This window comes from Chelonoidis abingdonii, chromosome 1 (assembly GCF_003597395.2).
Source record: "Chelonoidis abingdonii isolate Lonesome George chromosome 1, CheloAbing_2.0, whole genome shotgun sequence".
In the NCBI taxonomy this organism is placed as follows: domain Eukaryota; kingdom Metazoa; phylum Chordata; order Testudines; family Testudinidae; genus Chelonoidis; species Chelonoidis abingdonii.
Window position 1 is genome coordinate 29,908,078 of NC_133769.1, and position 22,105 is coordinate 29,930,182.

The 22,105-nt window shown below is 42.6% G+C and overlaps 1 protein-coding gene across 1 annotated transcript in view; it reads right to left on the bottom strand.

The window, feature by feature from the left end:
- Positions 1-22,105, bottom strand: part of COG5 (component of oligomeric golgi complex 5) — a 380,013-nt gene that overhangs the window by 16,387 nt on the left and 341,521 nt on the right. The window contains 3 exon segments of the mRNA XM_075064882.1: positions 7,320-7,399; positions 8,044-8,170; positions 8,714-8,790. Of these exon segments, the coding sequence (XP_074920983.1) occupies positions 7,320-7,399; positions 8,044-8,170; positions 8,714-8,790 (284 nt within the window).

The window sequence follows — 22,105 nt, forward strand, 5'->3', positions numbered from 1 at the left end:
TAGGGGACCTGTTCCAAATCCCTAATCATTTTAGTTGTCCTTCTCTGAACCTTTTCGAATGCCAGTATATATCTTTTTTGAGATGAGGAAAACACATCTGTATGCAGTATTCCAGATGTGGGGGTACCATGGATTTATATAAGGGCAATAAGATAATCTCCGTCTTAGTCACTATCCCCTTTTTAATGATTCCTAACATCCTGTTTGCTTTGTTGACTGCCACTGCACACTGCATGGACGTCTTCAGAGAACTATCCACGGTGACTCCAAGATCTTTTTCCTGATTAGTTGTAGCTAAATTAGCCCCCATCATATTGTAGGTTAGCTGAAGACGCATACAGTTAAAAAAACAGGACTGTTTATCATTTGGGATGCAGCAATTTTTAACTTAGGAACTAAACTTGGGGTGGCAGCTTCATTCCTCCTTCTTGAAGAAAATTATGTAATTATAACTGTAGCATCTTGGCACAATGACATACAGGGATGGGTCCCTCAGCAATATGGATAATGATGGTAAGGTGCACGGAACACAGTGAACTCAGTCATTGAAGAACGCTGTCAGATTTCACTCTCAGCTTGCTAAGAGCACAAAATTGTGTAACGTCTTACAAAATGTTTAAGTTATGTTGCCGAAAGAGAGGTTCCTTCCTGTCTAAATCTCTAGTTTTATTTACAGTATTATGAGACAGGTTACATCATCACATTATATAACTTACACCAGTCCTAACTTACAAAAACTAGTTTAGACAATGTGGCATAAAAAAGTTAAATAGTGATGCATCATTTTACCATGACAATTCTGTACTAGGAATAGTAGATTAATTTATTCCTACAGAGTACATTGTAAAGATACTTGTAGAACAGGAGCAGTCAAAGAATGAGATGCTTTATGGGCTAAATCAATATCATGTAGCAGGCAGCACTGAAACACAAACAGGACCATATTCATATAGAAATATGTCATTTATGTGTATATTCCAAATGTTTAAGAAAAAAGGAAGAAACCTTGTTTATATAATCTACAGAACCTGGTCTCTAAGGGATTAGACCCAATATTGCCCTATACTCAGCATCTTCAAATCTAATAAAGGACATAAAATCTGTTCAGTAATTCTTTTTCCATTTCAAAAGATCAGATGTGATACACATTACAGATCTGATTTTAAGAGAAGGCTACAGAAAGAGGATTGGCGGGATGCTCTGTATATATTAATGTTTCATGAAAAATGCTATCAGATGTAAGAAAAAAAAATCTAAGTTTAAGATGCCCTCCCACATAAAGAAGAACAGAAGAGGATTTTAAAGCACTTATTAAATTACTTCACTTGCTTGCTCAAAAACATCAGCTTTCTTGGGATTCAGGACAAGCTGATTATATAAGACTAGATAGGTTTTTATAAAACATTCTTTCAAAACATGAAGATTTATATCTAAATTAAAATAATTAACAAAACTATGATGTGGATACTGTCCCTTAAAGGAATCTCAGTATATATCAATAAAATGGATTGTTAATTAATTTGTTAATGTTTATATACTTTGAATACTAAGGCCTCAATCCTGCCATCTGATTCACTCAGACAAACCCTTAGTCAGACTGTAAGCTCCCTGGTGCAGAGACTGTTTGTTCTGTGTTTGTGCAGTGCCTAGCACAATGGACTCATGGTCAATGACTGAGCTTCCTAAATACTCTAGTAATACAAATAATACTAATAATAATGTACATGGCCCCATAAAGGCGCATGGATCAGCATGAAAAAAGATTACAGGACTAGGATCAGATTACAGGAATTGCTTTACAAATAAGTATTATTGTTATTATTTTGTTAAGAGAAAGTGCTATGTAAACTATAAGGAAAAGACGAGATACCTACGGAAAACAGACCATTATGCCATAAAAATACAACAGTATGGCTCTAACTATTTAATCAAAATATTACAAAAGCTATTATATGTAAACACAAAATAGTAGGAAGAGGACTCTATTTTATTAAAGATTGCGAATAATTAGCTGAAATAATTGTGCTATAGTTCTGCCAACCAAAAACTAACTTATATCAAAGTATTTTTATGAACAAGCTTGTGTTGGTTGGGTGGTTTGTTTTTGATTTTTATACCATACACTTATCAGCAAATCAGGGCCAGTTAGTCAGCAATCTGATTGGCTGGTGCTAGGTTTGTCTGACTTAGCTGGAAATTTAAACAATATGTGCCTGAAGAGGAAAACCAGTGCCTGTAACACAATATGACCTTGTGGACTGGTCATACTTCTGCACTTAATACCAGGGTGGACCAAATTAAGCTTATAACTCAGTTTCATGAATAATCTAATACTGAAGTTCACAAACTGATCTTTGCCAGTGCTAAGCAGAAGGGGGTCATCCTTGAGACAATTTCTTTATTAAGATATAGTCCACGCTATGAAAATGTTTCAGAACTCTTGGTTTAATATACTGGGCCAGCTTTTGATCTCTATTACAGCAGTGTAATTACACCTGGTCTGACTACATTGGCTTCAGTGGAGTTAATAGGTTTACACAGTGTAAGTGGAATCAGAATTTGACCCATGACTGCAGCAGTTCAGAGTCTGCAACAGGCTCAATTTAACTTCCATTAAAGTCAATGGAAGATCTACAGGAGCTGTTTCTGACTTGATACTACATTAAGTAACAGGAACCCTTGCGATTTTTAAACTGTAACAAAAGTATGTGGATCAACTAGTTTACAAAACACAATTTTAATTCCAATAACTCAGTCCCCAGGTATTACCCCAGGCCCTAGGAAGACAAACAAAAAGGAATACAAAAATAGTTCATTAACAGCTACCAGCTGGCCATACGCACACTGTGCAAGGTTTAAAGTATTTAGTCACTCCATAGTGAACAGAAGGAACTAAGGATTTGATAACAAGCTGTGAGGAACCTAATAATCCTACTACAGTAATATTTAAAAAGCAGCTCTTTAGAGCAGCTGCAGTCGTTACAAATTGAAATGGCAGCAAATGTACCATTTGTAAAGATATACCAGAATTAATTTCCCACAAGTAATATTATACAATACATTCTACATTACAAAGCAAAAGGACTACAAATTCTTCTAAAAACAATTACCCAGTGATAATCTGCAACAGTAATACATGCCTTTGGGATTACAAAATTCAACTATTTTAATTCTTCTTAGGCCTAGTCTACGATATGAAATTTAACCATGGCTTAACATGGTTTCAACAATCCTGTTAGCTGAACCAGGCCTGACATTGGTTTAGCTGTAAATGCAGACAAGGAAAAACGACTATCAGCACAAAGTCAGCGAACACAATTACTGAAACACTGTTCAGATACGGTTAAATGTCATCACATAGTTCAGATCTTAGCAGGGCTTCTACCATACTTACAGCTGAAATAAAATGCAATAGCAAGCCTGGCCACAGGCTTCCGTAGCCAGGGTCAGCTGCCTTGTGTTCTTTCTGTTGGTTGCAAAGAAAGGGGCAGACTAATTTTAAGCGGGTTCTGTTGACTTTGAAAGCCCTTTATAGAGGCACCTCCTCCAAAAGCCTTACCCTGGCTGGTAACAGTATAGTAATACCATCTTACCTGTAGGGCCCCACCATCACTCTATGGATCAGCAGGGAATCATGCTTTGGTTGGTACTTTTGGTATATAGTTTGCTCATCCTGGGCACCTATCTTCCCCATTTAAAAAAACACCAGCTTTCTGTCAGAGTAGTTTTTGTCTTGATTGCTCTTCCTCCAATGCTTTTATGATGATACACTGAGTTGTTTATATTTTGCTCTGTTTTTATAGTGTTTAGTTGCATTGTCGTTTACAGATAGGATTTTCAAAGTTGCCTAAACGGACTTATGAGCACAAAGTCCTGTTGATTTTCAATGGCATTTGTGCTCCTAATTTCCTAGACCAGCGGTTCTCAAACTTTAGTAACCCGAGGGACCCCATTTTGATTTAAAAATGTTTGCAGACCTGAAGCACCACCCCCCGCTCTGCTCAGCCCCAGGCCTTACCCCCACTCCACTCCTTCCCAGGGCCCAGCCCCACCTTTTTCCACCCTTCCTCTTCCCCACCTTTTTCTGCGCCCCCCGCCCCCCAGCACACCATCCCCATTCCTCCCCTCCCCTCCCAGTGCCTGCTGCACACCGCAGAACAGCTGTTCCCCGGCATGCAGGAGGCACTGTGAGGGAAGGGAGGAGTTAATCAGCAGTGGCTGGTGGACCCCCTGGAGTACCCTCATGGACCCCCAGGGATCCACAGATCCCAATTTGAGAAACACTGCCCTAGACACTTTTGAAAATACCATCTATACATAAAATCCCAGCCCCGATTAGGTCAATAAGAATTTTGTCATTGATGTAAATAGGTCCAAGATTTCAACCTAAGTGATCATCACCCCATAATGCTTCAGCTCTGGTAGGAGTGCTGTAGACCTAAATTTACCCTCAAGATTTCATGATTTTAGATATAAGAAAACCTAATTTTTTTTAGCCAAACTGCATTATTACATTCATATCAGCCAATATGTGACCTTCAAAAGACTCCTATATTTAAGACGTGAACAGACATATTTTGCATTTTTATTTTAGGTGTTGAACACAAACATATAAGAAGGCCATACTGGGTCAGACGAATGGTCCATCTAGCCCAGTATCCTGTCCTCTGATAATGGTAATGCCAGGTGCCCCAGAAAGAATGAACAGAACAGACAACCATCAAGTGATCCATTCCCTGTGATCCACGCCCAGCTTCTGGCAATCAGAGGCTGCTAGGGACACCCAGAGCATGGGGTTGCTTCCCTGACCTTCTTGGCCAATAGCTATTGTAGGACCTACCCTCCAACAACTTACTAGTTCTTTTTTGAACCCTGTTATAGTTCCCTGGCAACAAGTTCCACAGGCTGACTATGTGTTGTGTGAAGCAGAACTTCCGTTTGCTTGCTTTAAACCTGCTGCATATTAATTTCATTTGGTGACCCCTGGTTCTTATGTTATATGAAGGAGTAAACAAAATTTCCTTTTTCACTTTCTCCACACCATTCATGACTTTATAGACCTCTATCATACCCCTACCTTAGTTGTCTCTTTTCCAAGCTGAAAAGTCCCAATCTTTTTAATCTCTCTTCATACAGAAGCTGTTCCATGCCCTTAATCATATTTGTTGTCCTTCTCTGTACCCTTTCCAATTCTAACAAGTCTTTTTTTTGAGACAGGGCGACCAGAACTGCATGCAGTATTCAAAGTTTGGGTGTACCAAGGATTTATATAGTGGCACTATGATATTTTCTGTCTTAATATCCATCCCTTTCCTAATGGTTCCTAATATTCTGTCAGCGTTTCTGACTGCCGCTGCACACTGAGAGTAACGATGCAGATAGAGTCTCTTAGCAATTACATATTCTAAATGCAACAGGTTCAAATACAATAAGGTGTAACATAGACGAAAAGGAGAACAGTTTAATAGTTGTACATGAGCTACCAAATTCTAATTCCAATTGTATGCAAGCCACCACATGACAGTAACTCACAGATGCTTATGAAATGAATCTGTACTAAAATACATCAACCAGCCATTCTCTTAAGTACCCTGTATCTGTTCTGTATGCTATCATTAGCTTAATGAAGTATCAATATTTACAGCAGACTTCTATTGACTATATATTTTAATTTCTGTTTAAAAGGATAAGTAGATAGGTATTTCTTTTCAACACAAATATTGCTGGCTGAAATTTAAATGACAGCCATTATAATTTCAGCAGATGATTGGAATGTACACGCACATAAGTACACAGTCACAGTGTTGCTTCTTAATCACATTGGGCTACATTGTGAGTAGCCCTGGCAGAGGATCTCTTGCAGGGGCTAGGCACCCTACTGTGGGGGTGGGAGCATTGTCCTGGCTAGCGCCAGCAGCAGTAACAGACTCCCAAAAGGGGGCAGGGAAAGGCAGGGCGACAGCTCCTCTATCCCGTCACATGAATCAGTCGAGGTGGTGTAGCACAAACAGCCAGCTCAACAGACATGCCACTCCATCGTGCATCCTTTGAAGCCCCAGGAAGGATTCTAGCTGCATTTCAAGTCCTGCAGGGCCCTGAAATGCAGCATTTCCCCTCCCATCCTCCAGAGCACAGGCTGCAGTGCCACTGTCAGGCCTTTGTAAGCATGTCATATGCAACGTAAACAAATCAAATGTTAACCTTTGCCCCTGAGTAGCATTTTATGATGAATCCAGTATTCCAAAAGGACCCAAGGCTCAGATACTATGAAGTCACATGGTCAATTGTTTGCATGGTCTTGTCAAGTAAGAGTTATTTCCCAGTACTATTAGAGCTCTGAAAACACCTGCTACAAGGGACTCATCACTTGAAAGGTACCATTTTGTCTGAAAGTGTTTCAACTTTTAAGATTATTGGAACCGAAAAAGATCGGAGACTGAAAAATACTCTTCTCTGTTTTTCCAGTTTATTTTCTTTGTGCACTTTTTGGACAGCATTTTGTACAGAATCAGTTTCACTGCTTCCCCATATAGTCAATTATATAATCTAGAATAATAGGTGAAAACAAGTCAGGGAGAGGACACAGGACTTATGACTTGTAGATTTTGTCAGCATGTGGGATAATTGATCAAATGATGATCAATAAGTAGAAGCAAGTTTAAATAATAATCACAAATATGTAGCTCCTTAGCTATGCACCATTGTTGAATTTCTCTAATACATGTCTTAAAGGTCAGCTGCAGGTTTTGAAAAAAACTGAAAAACTTTTTTCTAAGATTCTAAATCAGGAAAAAGTCCATAACTATTATGGGAAGATGTCATTAGTGCACTATATTAACAAAACCTGAGACAGTTACTACCTCCTATAGATCCTGAGCTGATGACTTCCTGATTTCTCTGGCAGAATGAATGATACCACGACTATTATAAACAAAAAATTTCCATTTTGAACACCTGTTTTAATTCCCCTTGTTTATGGCTGTTTGATTCACTCGCTTCCAGCACTGGAAGCAGGAAGGCTGGAACCTAGATTTCTCGAGATATTAAGGAGGTAATTTAGTGAAAATATAGCGATTATTGCATTCCTAAACCACTTTGTGTGCATTTTCCCCTCTTTTAAAATTTAACTAAGGAGTGTTTTGGGGTGGTTTTTTTGGGGGAAACCTTTTGCAGCTCACCTCTAAAGATGGGCAGAACATGACACTCTTTGGAACAAATCCCCCACAGCTCACATCTCACATCACAAGAGTAATCCTGTTTTTTTGGCTAAAATACTGCTTCAAGGTAATACATTCAAACAGGAAAATAATTGTTTTTACCTTATGAGAACGAGTCTGTCCTTTTCAGATGGATGGTCATCAAGCCATTGGGAATAACGGGCAATGGACCATTCTGCTCTCTGATACACAGAAATATTGACAAACCCATTCAACATTGGTATATAAAAGATATTTGCTATAATGTCAAAGAAATACGCACAATTGTCAGACACAAAAGTAAACTAAATTTTAGTCAAGAGAAGCAGGTTCATCACTATCACAACTGTTAATCAGCAATAAAAATAAACAGTCTCTCATCTAAGAAATCTCAGATGATACAAAGACGAAGATTCACTTAGCATTCTTACAGGGAGTTTTTCCTCCATCTCCGCTGAACGATAGACTTGAAGAATTTAATAACATAAAAGAAAACAGCAAGAATCTTTTTCATGGACATATTTTAAGTTATGAATTGTTAGCTCTAAAATGAACACCAAGAAAATGCCTACAGTTATCTGGGAGAATAAAAAAAAAATTGTGAGCCCACTTCAGTATAGCTTATCTGCAGGATGATTGGTTTTTTGTTTTTGACTTCTACAAACTAACCAAAATATAAAACCAGTGACCTGAGCACCCTCGCCACAAACTAATAACAACAGAAACAATAAACTGTATCCTGAATGTGGGTTCAACTAAAAGCTAATTAGAGCAGATGCACTGATGTATAGCAGAGTTAATATATTAATGGAATATTTAAAAAAGGAAGATGGCTTGACCTGGTTACCTGGAATGGTGATTTTAATTCAGGTGGTGATCTTGTAAATAAGAACTGAAGAATAATGCTGAATGGAATAATATCTCCCACAGCTGGACTATTGGCAATATGCTCACTAGTCTGGAACAGTAGTGGTCTGGAAAAAGCACAAGTTACACAATATAATCATGAAAGAAAGGAAAAAGACACATCTTAGAATATTATTTATAGCGTGCCAATACTGTGCTAGGCCTTTTAGAGATAGAATTATTTCTTTCTGTGCATCTCATTTGTTTTTTGCTGCTTTGCATCATTGCTTTGTAATGCACAATTTGGCAGGTGATCATTTGTACAAGAAGCGTATTATTTTAATTAAACAATCTCCCAACATTGCAATGCAAGTTCTATATTTCTATGAAAACCCTCGGTCTGACTACACAGTTCATCATCATAAGAACTAACATTAAATACAATGCAAGAAGGTACAATTTAACTGACATTAGCATGACAAAATTCACCAAACTGTAGTTACAGTATGAATAAAAATTAAAAGGAAAAACACTAATTTGTTGCTAATTTGCATGAGAAGTTGCCAGAAGGTTTTTAATTAGAATCACAAGCAACAGTAAGTAGGAAAATAATTTAATAATATTATTTGGCCACATTACCAATTGCTAGAGATACTCTGATTGTAACTTACCTGAATGACCTCAACAGCCTATAAGACTTTCCTAGATCAGACACTCGCCTGCAGAGCGGGGCCACTGCTAACTCCATCTGTAGAATAAAAAGACTTTTACTTAAATCAAAATGTCCCCAAATGCAAAACCCTGTATCTAACTGGTTTGTCTATAAACAATAAGTAGAGGTCGTGGGATGGGTCATCAGCATATCAATAATTTCCATGTTTGGCATCAGAAAGAAATTTTCTCCACATGGTAGATTGATTGGGCCAGGGCTTTTTTGCTCTCTTCTTTGAAACACCACAACCATCATACAGCAGGCAGCGGTTATGTTGGCTACAGACTTTCTGGTTCACAGAGCAATTATGTGAGCAAGACATTGAACTTTCGCAATGAGTTTGGTGCGTTGTTTATCTCAATATGTTTCATCTTTACTGGTGGAGTAAAATTCTCCCCACAATCTGGGCTAAGATTGGAAAGAAAGGGGATAATTGACAGACATTGGTGATCCTACTGATGAGGCCTTATTATTGGAAACAGGTCCAGGGCTCCCTGACAGAAGTGGCTGATTCTCCCTCTGGTGAAAGGGCTTGTTAAGGGATTTATGACTGAAAACACACAACCCCACAAAAGACTTGAGCACAAGCCTACATGAATTAGAAGATGACTGCTGGGACCTATTGTCACTAACACTCATTAAAGCGTGGTCATAGTCAAAAGAATGTCTCTGTAAAAGTGATAACTTCTTACCAATCTTCTCTGAGTGATCTCTGCTGCCTTCAGTAACAAAAATAAGTAATTTAAACAAACACTTAGCACTGTGAAACTCTTACTGCCTTTGGAGAGTGAGCTAGTCTCTGTTCTGGTGTGTACACTGTTCATAGAGTACAGAGAACTGAGTTTCAGCTGCAGAATCTTGATTAATGGTGAGGATGTATAAGCCAAAAAGAACAAATGAACTTTCAGATTTTAGAGTTTAATAAAACAGAAGTTGCAAACACAATGTTTCTATACTTCTACCCCAATATAACGCTGTCCTCGGGAGCCAAAAAATCTTACCGCATTATAGGTGAAACTGCGTTATACCGAACTTGCTTTGATCCACTTCCCCAGAGCTTTACCGTGTTATATCCAAATTCATGTTATATCGGGTCGCGTTATATCGGGTTAGAGGTGTATTAGTAAACTGAGAAAACATTATATGGAGTCACTGAAATACAAACATGGAACCCCACAATACCAATAAGTTGCAGACAGAGTGCTTTTATCCAAACATGATGAATTTTCATTTTTGCCATTCAAGAAGGCGGGAGCCGCACTGGGTCCATGGAGGAGCCCGGTGGGGCTGTAAGTGACCCCCCAAAAAATAGTGGGATGACAACTTAATTCTAAGTAAATTTTTAAATCACTAACTTAAAAGACTATTCAGATATCACACACTTGTATTTGACTTTCATTGGCTGATTCTTTCTATTTCCACGTAACATACAATTAAATTAAGGTTCAAAGGGGCAAAGCTAAACCTGAGTAGCCAGAGCAGGATAGTGCAAACAACCAGATGCTATTTAAAGAACATTACTGAACTAGCTTCACTGGTGGCAAGACATTTATAACAAGGGCTTTAATAGTCTTATTATTTCCAATCATGTAATGATATCTGAAACAGAACTATCAGATCACATTCTGACAAACAGATTTCACAAAGAACATTTAATTGTACTTGCGGGATTCTTGGTTACTGTGAGCATGAGAGGACAAAGCAGTAAACTGTGCTCATACTTTCCGACAGGTTAATTTCTCCATAGTGAAAATGATAAAAGGAAGCATGGCAGTTTTGATAGAAAAAAGTAGTAATAACAGGAGAATTTTCAAAGGTCCAAATGACAGACAGACATCTAACTCTCACTGAAAGTTAACAGGGTTAAGGGTGAGATTTCCCCAGCATGTCTTTCCAGCTCCTGGGACTGGCTGGTGGTAGTAGGAAGCATCTGCCTTTCAATGAGAACACCCTTAGGTGCTTTAGACAATTCTACCCTAGGCACTTAACTGCTGTTTGGACCTTTGAAAATCAAGATATATGGAGAAAACTGCTCCTTATGACAAGGAAGGGAACCAAACGAAGGTGACATCATATTCTGCCTTTTCCTAACATGCTTCCCCTCCCAAAGTGGATATAATATGGGAAGATTTTAGTTGCACTTTTGTTTCCTACAGCAAAAGCCAAACACTTAAATTCATTAAAACAAATTTCAATTCTCTATATTACATAAGCTTTAGGAATGTCCCTAAATTCATATTTTTTGGTCTTTAAGTATTTGAAAGAACATGCTTTACTTAAGAATATTCTGTCCCTTAAGTGTCAACCTTTATTCATTTTACTATTCAGAATAATTCATTCTAATTATTACTATTGCCAGAACTAGACAAACTTAAAAGGCAGCAGATGGCTGCATCGTGAAGCACTAGTTGCCAAAGAAATATTTCTTTGTAAGCTTGGAAGTCTACAGTAGACTTTAGAATTGAGTCATGCAAAGTGGGAATAGAGTGAAACTAATCTGGTAAAAATACACATAAACAACAAACTCAGATTATCTAGATCTCCAGCGCTACAGGGTCTGTGCTGTACCTTGATGTATTCAGTTAAATTCAGAGGAGTAAAAGACTATGCTTTTTAATATGATTTTTTTATTTGTTAGACTGCATTAGATTCTTCAGTGAGGGGTGTGTGAGCATATTTCTGCAATGAGGGGTGGGTGTGCTCATTCTTGTATTCACAGTATGTCCAGTTTTTATATTTTAAATAAAGATTGCTGTCGGCCATGACAACTGGTGCTGGAGCAGGGCCTGTGAATAGTCTGGATGGCAGCAACACTCATTTCAGCCATTGAAGAAGGGCTCTTGTCAGAAGAGCTGTCCTTGGTCAGTCCCAATACTTTTTTCAGGTGCTGGGATTGGCTGGTAGGAGGAAACATCTTTCTGTTTGTCCTACCAACAGCAGTTGCATTAGCCTTCCTTCCTATAGCTGCTTATAGATACACCTTGTTTAGCTACAAAAGATATATTATAATTTAAAGTTACTGTTTCCAATGTGCTGAGATGCACAGTTATGCTGTATGATGCACATGCAGGGTTTCATGTATTGGGAGGGTCTGATCTCTTACACAGCAATGTGCTATGAACTTTAAAAACATAAGGATGGGGCACATTTTTGGTTCCTTCTTTTATTTTTTCCCTAGATCACAATTTTGGGAGGTCAGATGCCCAGGTTAAATTAGCTTCACAGTTGGGGTTAAAATCAATGAATGTAAGCTGGTCTTCCAACCTCGTGACAGCTGAGAGGTGGAGAAGATAGGCTTTCCCATGCATTAAGCACCAAACATCCCAACCCATGGGGTCCACTCTCATAGATCTGCCAGCATAAACTCTAGGAATTTCCTGGAGCAGAAGCTGGTACAGCTTGCAAGTCTGTTTAGGCCTTGAACAGTCAGGACACATAAATGTGCGTGTTGAGAGGGATGTGGGATGCCAGTCATGGTACAAGACCTACCATTGTCTCCCAACCCTTTTAACACTGGCCAAAACCCAGTGCTTTAAAATTTTTATTTTGTTTGTATGTAATTCAATAAAATTACAGATTCCTGGTCAATTTCTATATAAATTTATGTCTGATCTCAGAGACTCCTGCATGCTGCGAACATCTAACCCTTAAAGTCTGTTTTATATTTCCCTTCCCTGTGACCCTGTCGCAGCCCATGGCTATAGTTGGCCTATTATTTGTTGCACAAGTCACTGGCTAGCTATATTGTAAAGAACTGTGTCACATGATTGTCCTGTCTGAGTGGATTATTTTCAGCAACATAAAGGTGAAGTTAATACAACACCCACATATAGCATACATCTACTGATGAATGTTTTTAAACAATCGTCCATGGTGAAGTTATTGTTTAGTGACTACTGTGGAGTTTTCGAAACCTCTCATTACTAAAAGTTTATTTTTTCAGCTGGAAAATATTAACATGAAAATATTTCAGCAACTACTTTTCCTCCTGCCTTAAAGAATTCCAAGTTTTCAAACATTACCTAAAAATGCTTTTCTCTAGCACTTGAGCAGCAGAGAATGTTGAAACAAATATTAGTGGCAGAGCAGAGGAAGAGGTGGTTACTTACTTATAATGGAGGTTCTTTGAGATGTGTGGTCCCTATTTGTATTCCAGACATGGTGCGCATGCCCACCATGCATCAGAGCCAGAAGTTTTTCAGCAGCAGTGTCTGTTGACCCACATGGTCACCTTACATCACCACATGCTCCATGCAAGGGTATAAGAGGCCATGTGGAGCGATATGCCCTCAGTCTTCCTCTTACCACTGCATAGAGAGTCTGCAGCACAATGGAAGGTGTGTGGATATTGGAATCCAAATAGGGACCACATCTCTCGAAGAACCTCCAGTTACAGGTAAGTAACTTTCTCTTCTTCCTCAAGTGATGGCCTTTATATGTATTCCAAATGCAGGTGAGTACAGTGCAGTGATCAGCTCTGAGATAGGTGTGAGGATGCAACAGATAAGTCCTGCTGCAGGATGGCACATACTACGGTCGTGTCTGTGGCTGCTTAGTGGTCGATGGTGTAGCGCACTGTGAAGGTGTGGACAGAGCCCCATGTTGACACATGGCAGATCTTGAGCCAGGGATGTCTGTCAGGGAAGCAGAAATGGTTGTGTGCGCCCATGTGGAGTGTTCTGTGATTCTGCTGGGCAGCGTCACATTGGAGCAAGCATAGCATTCTGTAATGCACTTAGAGATGCAACTGAATATGTGCTGCAAGGAGAGGGCCTGTTCTCTGACTGTTCTGCAATGGTTACGAAGAGGCATGAGGAGGCACAAATCCTGTCCAAGTAGAAGGGTGCCCTCTGGACATCCAGGGAGTGCAGCGTCCTGTCCGCAAGAGTGGAGTGTGGTTTAGGATGCAAGACTGGGAGATGGGTGAACTGGTTGAAATGAAACTCGGAAATGACCTTTGGGAGGAACTTAGGGTGAAGATGCAGGGAGACCTTGTCTTTATGGAAAACTGTATACAGGGGGTCAGCCATCATGGCTGCTAATTCACTGACCCGCCAGGCAGAGGTGATAGCCACCAGAAAAAGAACCTTCATGGATAGGCGGACATGTGGCTCAGTAGATAGAATAGAGGCTGGGTGAGGGAAGACGGCACAAGGTTGAGGTGTGGGGGTTGGGGGTAGGGGTAAGGACTGGCTGGAAGCAGTTTGTCAGGCTCCTCAGAAACTGGGTTGTGGTAGGGTGGGTGAACACTGACTGGCCGTCCATGGGAGGGAGGAAGGCGCTGAGCACCGGAAGGCGGATAAAGCTGAGTGTCAGGCCCAGGTTCTTGAGCTCCAGGAGGTGGTCTAGGATGATGGGCATGGAGACAGCGTGGAGGGGGAGGTGGCAGAGTTGCGCCCAGGTGAACTGCTTCTATTTCATGCCATAGCATGCTCTTGTGGACTCCTGCCTACTGTGTGTAAGGATACAGCAGATGGGCGAGGGGTAGGCATTGTCTACGCACAAGCCCCATCCAAAAAACCAGGCCATCAGCTGGAGCAGGCCCGGGTTGGGGTGGCGAACCCTGCTGCTGTCCTAGGTGAGACAGTCCAGCTGAGTGGGGAGGCTGATTAGTTGGCAGCTGACAGTCTGAGTAGATCGAGCAACCAGAACTGTTGGGGCCAGTGCAGAGCTATCAGGATGACCCAGGATCGGTCTTAGAAGATCTTGTGGAGGACCGAGGGAAGGAGGGGAACTGGGAGAAAAGCATACCAAAGGCTGTCCTGCCATACTAGAAGGAGGGCATTGCCCTCGGAGTGCTGACCCCTGGAGCAGTAGAGGGGGAACTTACGGTTTGCATGGGTAGCAAAGAGGTCCCAGAGCGGGGGTGCCCCGGGCCCGGCAGATGGAGCAGAGGATAGGGTCGTGGAGTTCTCAACTGTGATTGAGGTACCAGGTACCCTGCTGAGTAAGTCTGCCATGGAGTTCTGCACCCTCGGGAGGTACACCACATAGGGCACAATGCTGTGGCAGACACCAGTTCCGGGATCTGGTGCCACCCTGTCTGTTTATGTACACCACGGCGGTGGTGTTGCACAAGAGGATATGGACATGTTGGCAGTGCAGCAGAGGAAGGAATGCACAGGAAGCCCAGGGGACCATGTGCAGCTCCAGTATGTTGATGCGCATAAGCGCCTGCCTGTGAGTCCACTTCCCCTGTGCAGTGAAGCTGACCAAGTGTGTGCCCCACCCCACCAGAGAGGCATCTCTGGTTAGGGTAGCTCTGGAGATAGGGGTAGCAAATGGGATGCTTCAGAGCAGGTTGGTAGGATTGGTCCACCAGGTAAGTGAGGCATGGAGCCAGCTGGGAATGATTAAGGAAGAGCCCAGGTGTGCAATGTGGGGCTCGCAGACCCAAGAGGAGCCACAGTTGCAGGCAATGCATGTGGAGGTGCGCATGTGATGTCACATAGGTGCAGGCCACCATGTGGCCGAGAAGACAGAGACATCCTGCATGTGCGGATTGTGGCGCAGGGTCTTCATGCGGGTCGTGAGGGTGGCAAAGAAATATGCTGGGAAGAAGGCTTGCGCTTCAACCAGGTCCAGGCATGCTTTGATTAAGTGGATTAGCTGTGTCAGGAGGAGCAGATTTCTCCTCATTGACACAGATGGCCAGTGAGGCAGGAAGTGAGCGGAGGGCTATGACTGCTATTGCCGCCTTGGTGAGGGACGGAGCCATCAGCAGACAAAGTGCCCTTCCCCGGCAGAGTTGGGCTGCTATGACTGCAATGACCTTGGGGAAGATCGTGGGGGACCCTGAATTGAGAGTGGCTGTCACCATGCAGAAGTGGAGGAATTTGCGGCGGGCCAGGTGGATGTCGATATGGAAGTATGCATCTTTCATGTTGAGGTCTGTGAACCACTGCAACCACACCCACTAGGGGAGGGATGGAATGATGGATGCTAGTGTCATCATATGGATCTTGATCTTTCTGATGAAAGTATTGAATAAGCAGAGATTGAGGATAGGGTGGAGGCCTCTGTCCTTCTTCAGGATAAGAAAGTATGGGGAGTAGAAGGTCCTGCTGATGAGGGGGCGGGCATGAGTTCAATAGCACCCTTCCTGAGGATAGTGTCAGCCTCGTGTTGAAGGAGGGTGTCATGGGCGGCGGTCCCCGAAGACAGTTTGGGGGGGAGACCCGGTGAGATGGGAAGGTGATTCTACTGAGTAGCTGTGTCATATGAGCTCCCATACATATCGATCTGTGGTGATCTTGCCCCATTGGCAGCTAAATAGGGCAAGATGGCCCCTGAAGGTGGCACAGGGGGCTGCAGTCAGTGAGGTGGGGGGTTCACAGCTCAACCATCACATCAAACTTGGGTCTTCTGCTGGTGGCAAGGTATGGCAAAGGAGGTGGCGGTGACCAATGGTCATAGGTGCTGGGATTGTGGGCACTAGCAGGCCATCTCTTGGTACGTGGTATAGGCAGGTTGGTATGGGAGGTAGGAGCACGGCCAGAACTGTGTCTTAGGTTTCCAGTGTTGGGGGCGAGGATGTAGATCCCAAAGGGCCAGAGGGTTGCCCACGCGTCTTTCAGGGAGTGTAGGGCTTCGGCCATTTTCATGGAGAAAAGCTTATCCTCATTGAATGGGAGGCCTTGGAAGGCAGATTGGACCTCCCTAAGAAAACCAAACAGCTGGAGCCACGCTTCTCATTCCATCACCACCCCCCTGGCCAGGGAGAGGAAGAATGTGACCGTCGTATCTACCACAGCCTGGAGGCTGACCTCGGCCGTCAGGCGGCTCTCGTCCAGCAGGGCCTAGAACCACTGCCACTTGCCTGCGAGATGTTCTTCAAGTACTCTGCCAGCCTGGCATAACTCTGCCACCTTATTGAGGGGTGGGGTGAGGAGTGGAAGTGAGGAGTGCTGGTGTGCCCATTCCATGGCTGTGTGCATGATCAGTGAGGCTGGGGTGTATGTGTGAGAGAACAGAAAGTCAGCCCCCTTAGCCAGCATGAAGTACCTGCATTCTGCCTTTTTGGATGTAGGGGTGCAGGATGCCAGCGTGTGCCATACTGCGCGTGTGGGTTACATAATGGCATTGTGAATGGGCAGAGCTATCTACTTTGGTCCCCAAGGCTGGAGAACATCCAGCAGCTGGTCAGGGTTAGTCCTGGTCGAGGGCCACCTTCCACAGCAGCTCCTGGTACTGCTGATGGTTGTCAGATGGTGAGATGGTTGGTGGGACTGGGGCCTTGTCCAGGGAGGAGGAGGCTGCCGTCAAGTCCAGTGGTATAGACAGTGCCGGGTCAAGCTTCAGATCCTCTTCTGGGTCCAAGGTGATCGGTGCTGGTGGAGGGGGCTGGGGCGGGCTGGTATTAGGTCACTGACTGGCCAGTGGAGGGGCTGGGGTATCGCTTGCAATAAAGGTCCTATGCAGGCCAGTGGTGCCACAAGACTGGGTCCTGATAGTACTAGGGCCCCAAGGATGAGGGTACGACCCAGACAGACCTGGAGCGTAGGGAATCATAAAAGGTGGGCATGCCCAGGAGTCCGCACTATGCCAGGAGACTGGAGAGAAAGATCCTCTTCTGCTGAGAAGAATTTCCAAGTCTGAAGAAGACTCTGGAAGTGGCAGAGTCATCAGTGCAAGTGGTAGTGCAACCAGTGGTGGCAGGTTGTGACTGAGGAGGAGCAGCTCATCCTCCAGTGTAGCTGGCTGTGGGGCCAAGAGAAGCGGTGAGGGCAGGTACAGCAGCTCAAGGTGGGATGTGCGGACCAGCAGATCCGTTTGGCCTAGCATCCAGGGCATATCTGGTTGTCGGCCAAACCAAGGAGAGATACATGGAATGGAGCACAGAGAATCCTGCCATGGCTGAGGAGCATGCACTGGCGGGCTGTGGGGACCCTCAGTCATCATGGGAGCCAGAGATGCCGGGAAGTCTTGCTTCTGCTTCACCTTGCCCTCTGCCTTAGGGGGCGGCCCTGTGAGGTTGTCATGTGACATCTCACCTGCCCAAGCCCGGCTTGGGGAGGAAACGCAGTGCATCACAGCAGTCTGCAACGGGGACCTGCTGCAGTGTTCACAAGATCCCTTGCAGCCACAGGCACCAACTTCTCCTGGAGCCGGAGGGTGCTTGTACTCCCTCACTCCCGTCCCAACTCCAGCCCTGCCCCACCCCCATTCCAACCTCTTCCACAAAGTCCCTGCCCCAACTCCACCCCCTCCCTGAACCTATTGGACTCCTTCCCCAAATCCCCACCCTGGCCCTGCCTCTTCCAGCTCCAGCGCCTGGCGTGGATGAGCACCCACGTTTGAAATACAGATAGGGACCATCACTCGAAGAAGAACTCTAAATTATATGAAAAAAGCTGACCATGAAGGAATGTAGAATTGAATTTCCCCACCACATAACAATTCTAAAACAATAAGTATTTAAAGTAAATTTTTCAGCTGTGAAACACTTCCAAGATATTGCACACTAAAAATAATTTCCTTCTTCTAGCAAGAGAGAGCATCAAACATTAAGTATACTTTAGTCCAACTATTTTTTGCCTTTCTGCCCAGCAACTCTGATTAAAGCTTAATGGTTCCTTAGCCTCCATCATAGGAGACTAGCAAGGAAGGATTTCTTGCATAGAAAAAGGATTTCTTTGCACTCATCCGGCCCCTTTTGATCTGAAGATTTTAAATCTCTTTAAAAATGTTAATTAAGCCTCACCAGGCATGTGATATAACTAAATATACTAATAAATAACCATTTTACAGCTAAAGTGGGGCACAGAAAGGTTAAGTGTCTTTCAGTGTACCCATTTCCCACTCCACACAGGCTAACCAGTAAAAAAAAAAAAAAAAAAAAAAAAAAAAGTATCTTGGTTGTACTAGTATTTACTAGCACTGATCTTGCAATAATCATTTCTTTTATGCAACAGACACCATCTTTTTATTTGATTATTTTACTAAAGAGAGGGACCATATTGTCCTCCTATTATTCAATTCTCCTTCAGAATAATTGGCTATGAAGATCACAGTGCATCCCATCATATCTAGTGTCTGTGATAGGGTGCTTGGAGGGCCAGGTGGCCTAGTGATTAGTGCACCTGCCCTCCAACCCCTTGTTTCACTGTCAGAGGGGATGGAAGTGATGCCTGGTTCCTGTCCCAGGCCAGGAGCATTTGGGCTTCCCCACTACATCTAGGCCTTTCCCCTTTAGTAGGGCGTGGTAGGGGGAGGTAGTCCCTCTCTCTCCACTGAGTCCGAGGTCAACACACTGTAGGAAGGTTCCTCCTCATAGACAATCTAAATCTGCCACCCTGCTACTCCCCATTTATGTGCTCCTTCAGTTTGGGACTTGGCCCCTACAGTCCAAACAGTGAATACTTTTGCAATGTCCAAATGAGCAGGGCCTGCAAGACCTGCTTGTTTTCAAAGTGGAAGGAGGCCAGAGAAGGCACTGCCTAGAGGCCTCACCCACTATGCAGTCCTCTCTCAGGGACCACTTTCTGTCTGACTTCATGAAGAAGGATTCTTCTCTCCTGCAGCCTGTCCACCATCCCTTTCCTGGGCTTCTGAGCTCCTTTTAACCCACTCCTCTAGCTGGAGCATGCTCATCTGGCCTGCAGAAGCAAGCCTACCTGGACTCAATACTGCTTTTTAAGCCCTTTGGGCCCAGCATGTGGTTTCTATATACCCCACCACAGTGACAAATTAGGATTTACTGGATGCAAGAATGAACTTTACTAAACAAGATGCAACCCCCACAAACTAATAGTCCCCTTGGACTTTCAACTACATGCAATTCCTGCAACTCTAGTTTAAATCACCAAATAATTGGTCACAACTTAAAATTGGTCTTTAATCTTATTAACCGAGTCTCCTTCCACACTGATTTAATCCTTAAAATAATCTCTTAAAGATTGCGAATCTAGTCAAATCCTCTTTATGGGCTGCACAGCGATCTTAAAAATAAATACTGCTCCTTATCTCCTATCTACAATGAGAATAAATCCATAATATCAATAAACTCCAGCTTCATTTGAGCTACTAAATGTGCAGACTTACACAAAATTGTAAAGAAATCTTAGCAAGATGGAGTAATATCACTAGATGCTTCAGAAGGTTTAAAACTAGCATTGGTTGAAATTTTTCCATTAGAACATTTTCCATCAGAAAATACTAGTTCAACCAAATCAAAATGTTCCATGGGACAAGATACAGAATATAGAAAATGTCAGCAGAGTTCACGATGTCCTGCAGCAACCCTTGAGCACTGGACAAGAATTAGAAATACAATAAAACAAACAAAAACTGCACAATAAATAGAAGATTTATAGAACTAAACTACAATGAATCATAAAGGGACCAAGAAAAATTGGTTGCGACAATAATGGTGGAAAACAATTGTAATCACTATGTTTGGGATGGCTGTCTAACAAGTGTGGTCTCTTGTAAATGCTTCACCATGTATACATACATAGCATTTAACTGTTTTTATATTATACCCTAAAGGGAAGGAAAATTTTGTCTGACTCCATCTGGTGATCAGTTTATGTTGTGTAGAATGAGGACTGATGGCCCTTGCAATTTTTAGCCTAGTTTATGTCTGTGCAATTGTTATTTTTATTCTCATTAAATGCCTACATTATTCCTTATGAGTTTAGGACTTTATCTCAGCAGACTATCAATTTCTATGCCAAAATATTGAGGAATGCTTGTTCCTTCGAAATAAATTCCAGAATGTATAGTGTTCAAATTTTGTTCTCTGTTGTACTGTCTCTATCAATCATTTACAGTTGCATGCCATATAAAGGGCAATGTATGATTCTAAAGCATATTTTTGAATCTCAGAGTGTCTAGGATCCATGGAGGTCACTGTAACCCAAGTGGCCTTGGTTTTGTTACAAAGTAACAAAACTCTTAGTAATGAGCAGGTCAAAAGGTTCTCCAGTGCCCAGCTGATACCTCATTGGAAATATAAATGTCAAGAAAATGTCATCTAAGAGGGTTCGACTGACCCCAGAAAAACCACTTCCAATTTAACTAGTTCTAAAAGTGAAAGGAAAGCTTAGCAGCGCATCCATAGTTGTGAATGATTTTTATTTTTTCAAAAACTCCACCTTAACCAAATATGTTAGTCCAGAAATGAACAGTACTTAAGTTAACAGTAGTCCCATTCTTGGATCTTGTGCAGATGGCTTCTATAAAAGTTCTAAGTCAGCATGAATTGCAGGCAAATTCAACCCCTGAATGCTGTCACACTTTTAAATCATAGGAATTCCAGTAAGTGGTACAATATAGGACAGTAATCCTGCAGCATTGCAAATATTTTTAAGCATTAAGATGCATCTTGAGTGTTCTGTTAAATGATGTTCAGAAGCACACAAGTTACAGAACATTTCATGTTGAAAGTGCTCATGAGTGTATCTGACAGCATGTCACACAATTAGCCAAAGTGCCAGAGAGCATCTATAATACACAATTTCATAACGCAACAATTTTACGTGGCATTGTGGGGATTGTATAGAGGTTCTCAGTTCACTGGTGATATATATACTGGAGGACTTGAACTGACAGCTGATAGGTGGTAAGGCTGATCTTCCCCCCTGCTTGCAATGCTAACAGAAGGGAGAGATCCATACTAGAGTATCATTGCACCAAGCATTTTATTTTTACACAATGTTTTCTATGGCCCAGTATATCAGATCTCCCCTGCCAGGCCTCATCGCTAGCTGGGTTGGAAGTGCTGCGACCAGAAAAGCTGAACAGCAGCTAAGAGCAGCAGCAGGGGAGGCCCAGCCTGTGACCAGCATCCAGCTATTTCTGGTTACATGTACAACTTAAACAGGGAGAGGAGGTAAGGGGGAGAAAAGAGGAGAGGAAGAGAACACAAGGCAGCTAGACAGGGAAAGAGGAAGGATTCAGAACCAAGCAATTGTAGGTCTAGTTTAAAATATTCTCCTGCAGCACAAAAGCACAGAGATCAGAGAACTCATTCCATTGCACATTCAGTTAGTACAGATAACACAGTGAGAGACAGTGTGTAAACTCCCTCACACTGAGGTAACAACATACCACTGCCTTTTAGATAAGAGGCAACTCTTACTGTAACCTGGTTGATAAAAAAGATGCATTTAGAAAGAAAAGGAAGGAGGTATTTTCATAATAATATATATATATAGAGAGAGAGAGAGAGAGAGAGCGCGAGAGAGAGAGAGAGCGCGACTGGATAGCGTAGTGGTTAAGAGCGCCGCCCTTTGATACGGGAGACCACCCTTTGATACGAGAGACTGAGGTTCAAATTCCGGTTGGTACTCAACTTTCCAGTAGGGGTCCTTGGGCAAAAGACCCCCTAATGCTTCACCTGCCTATC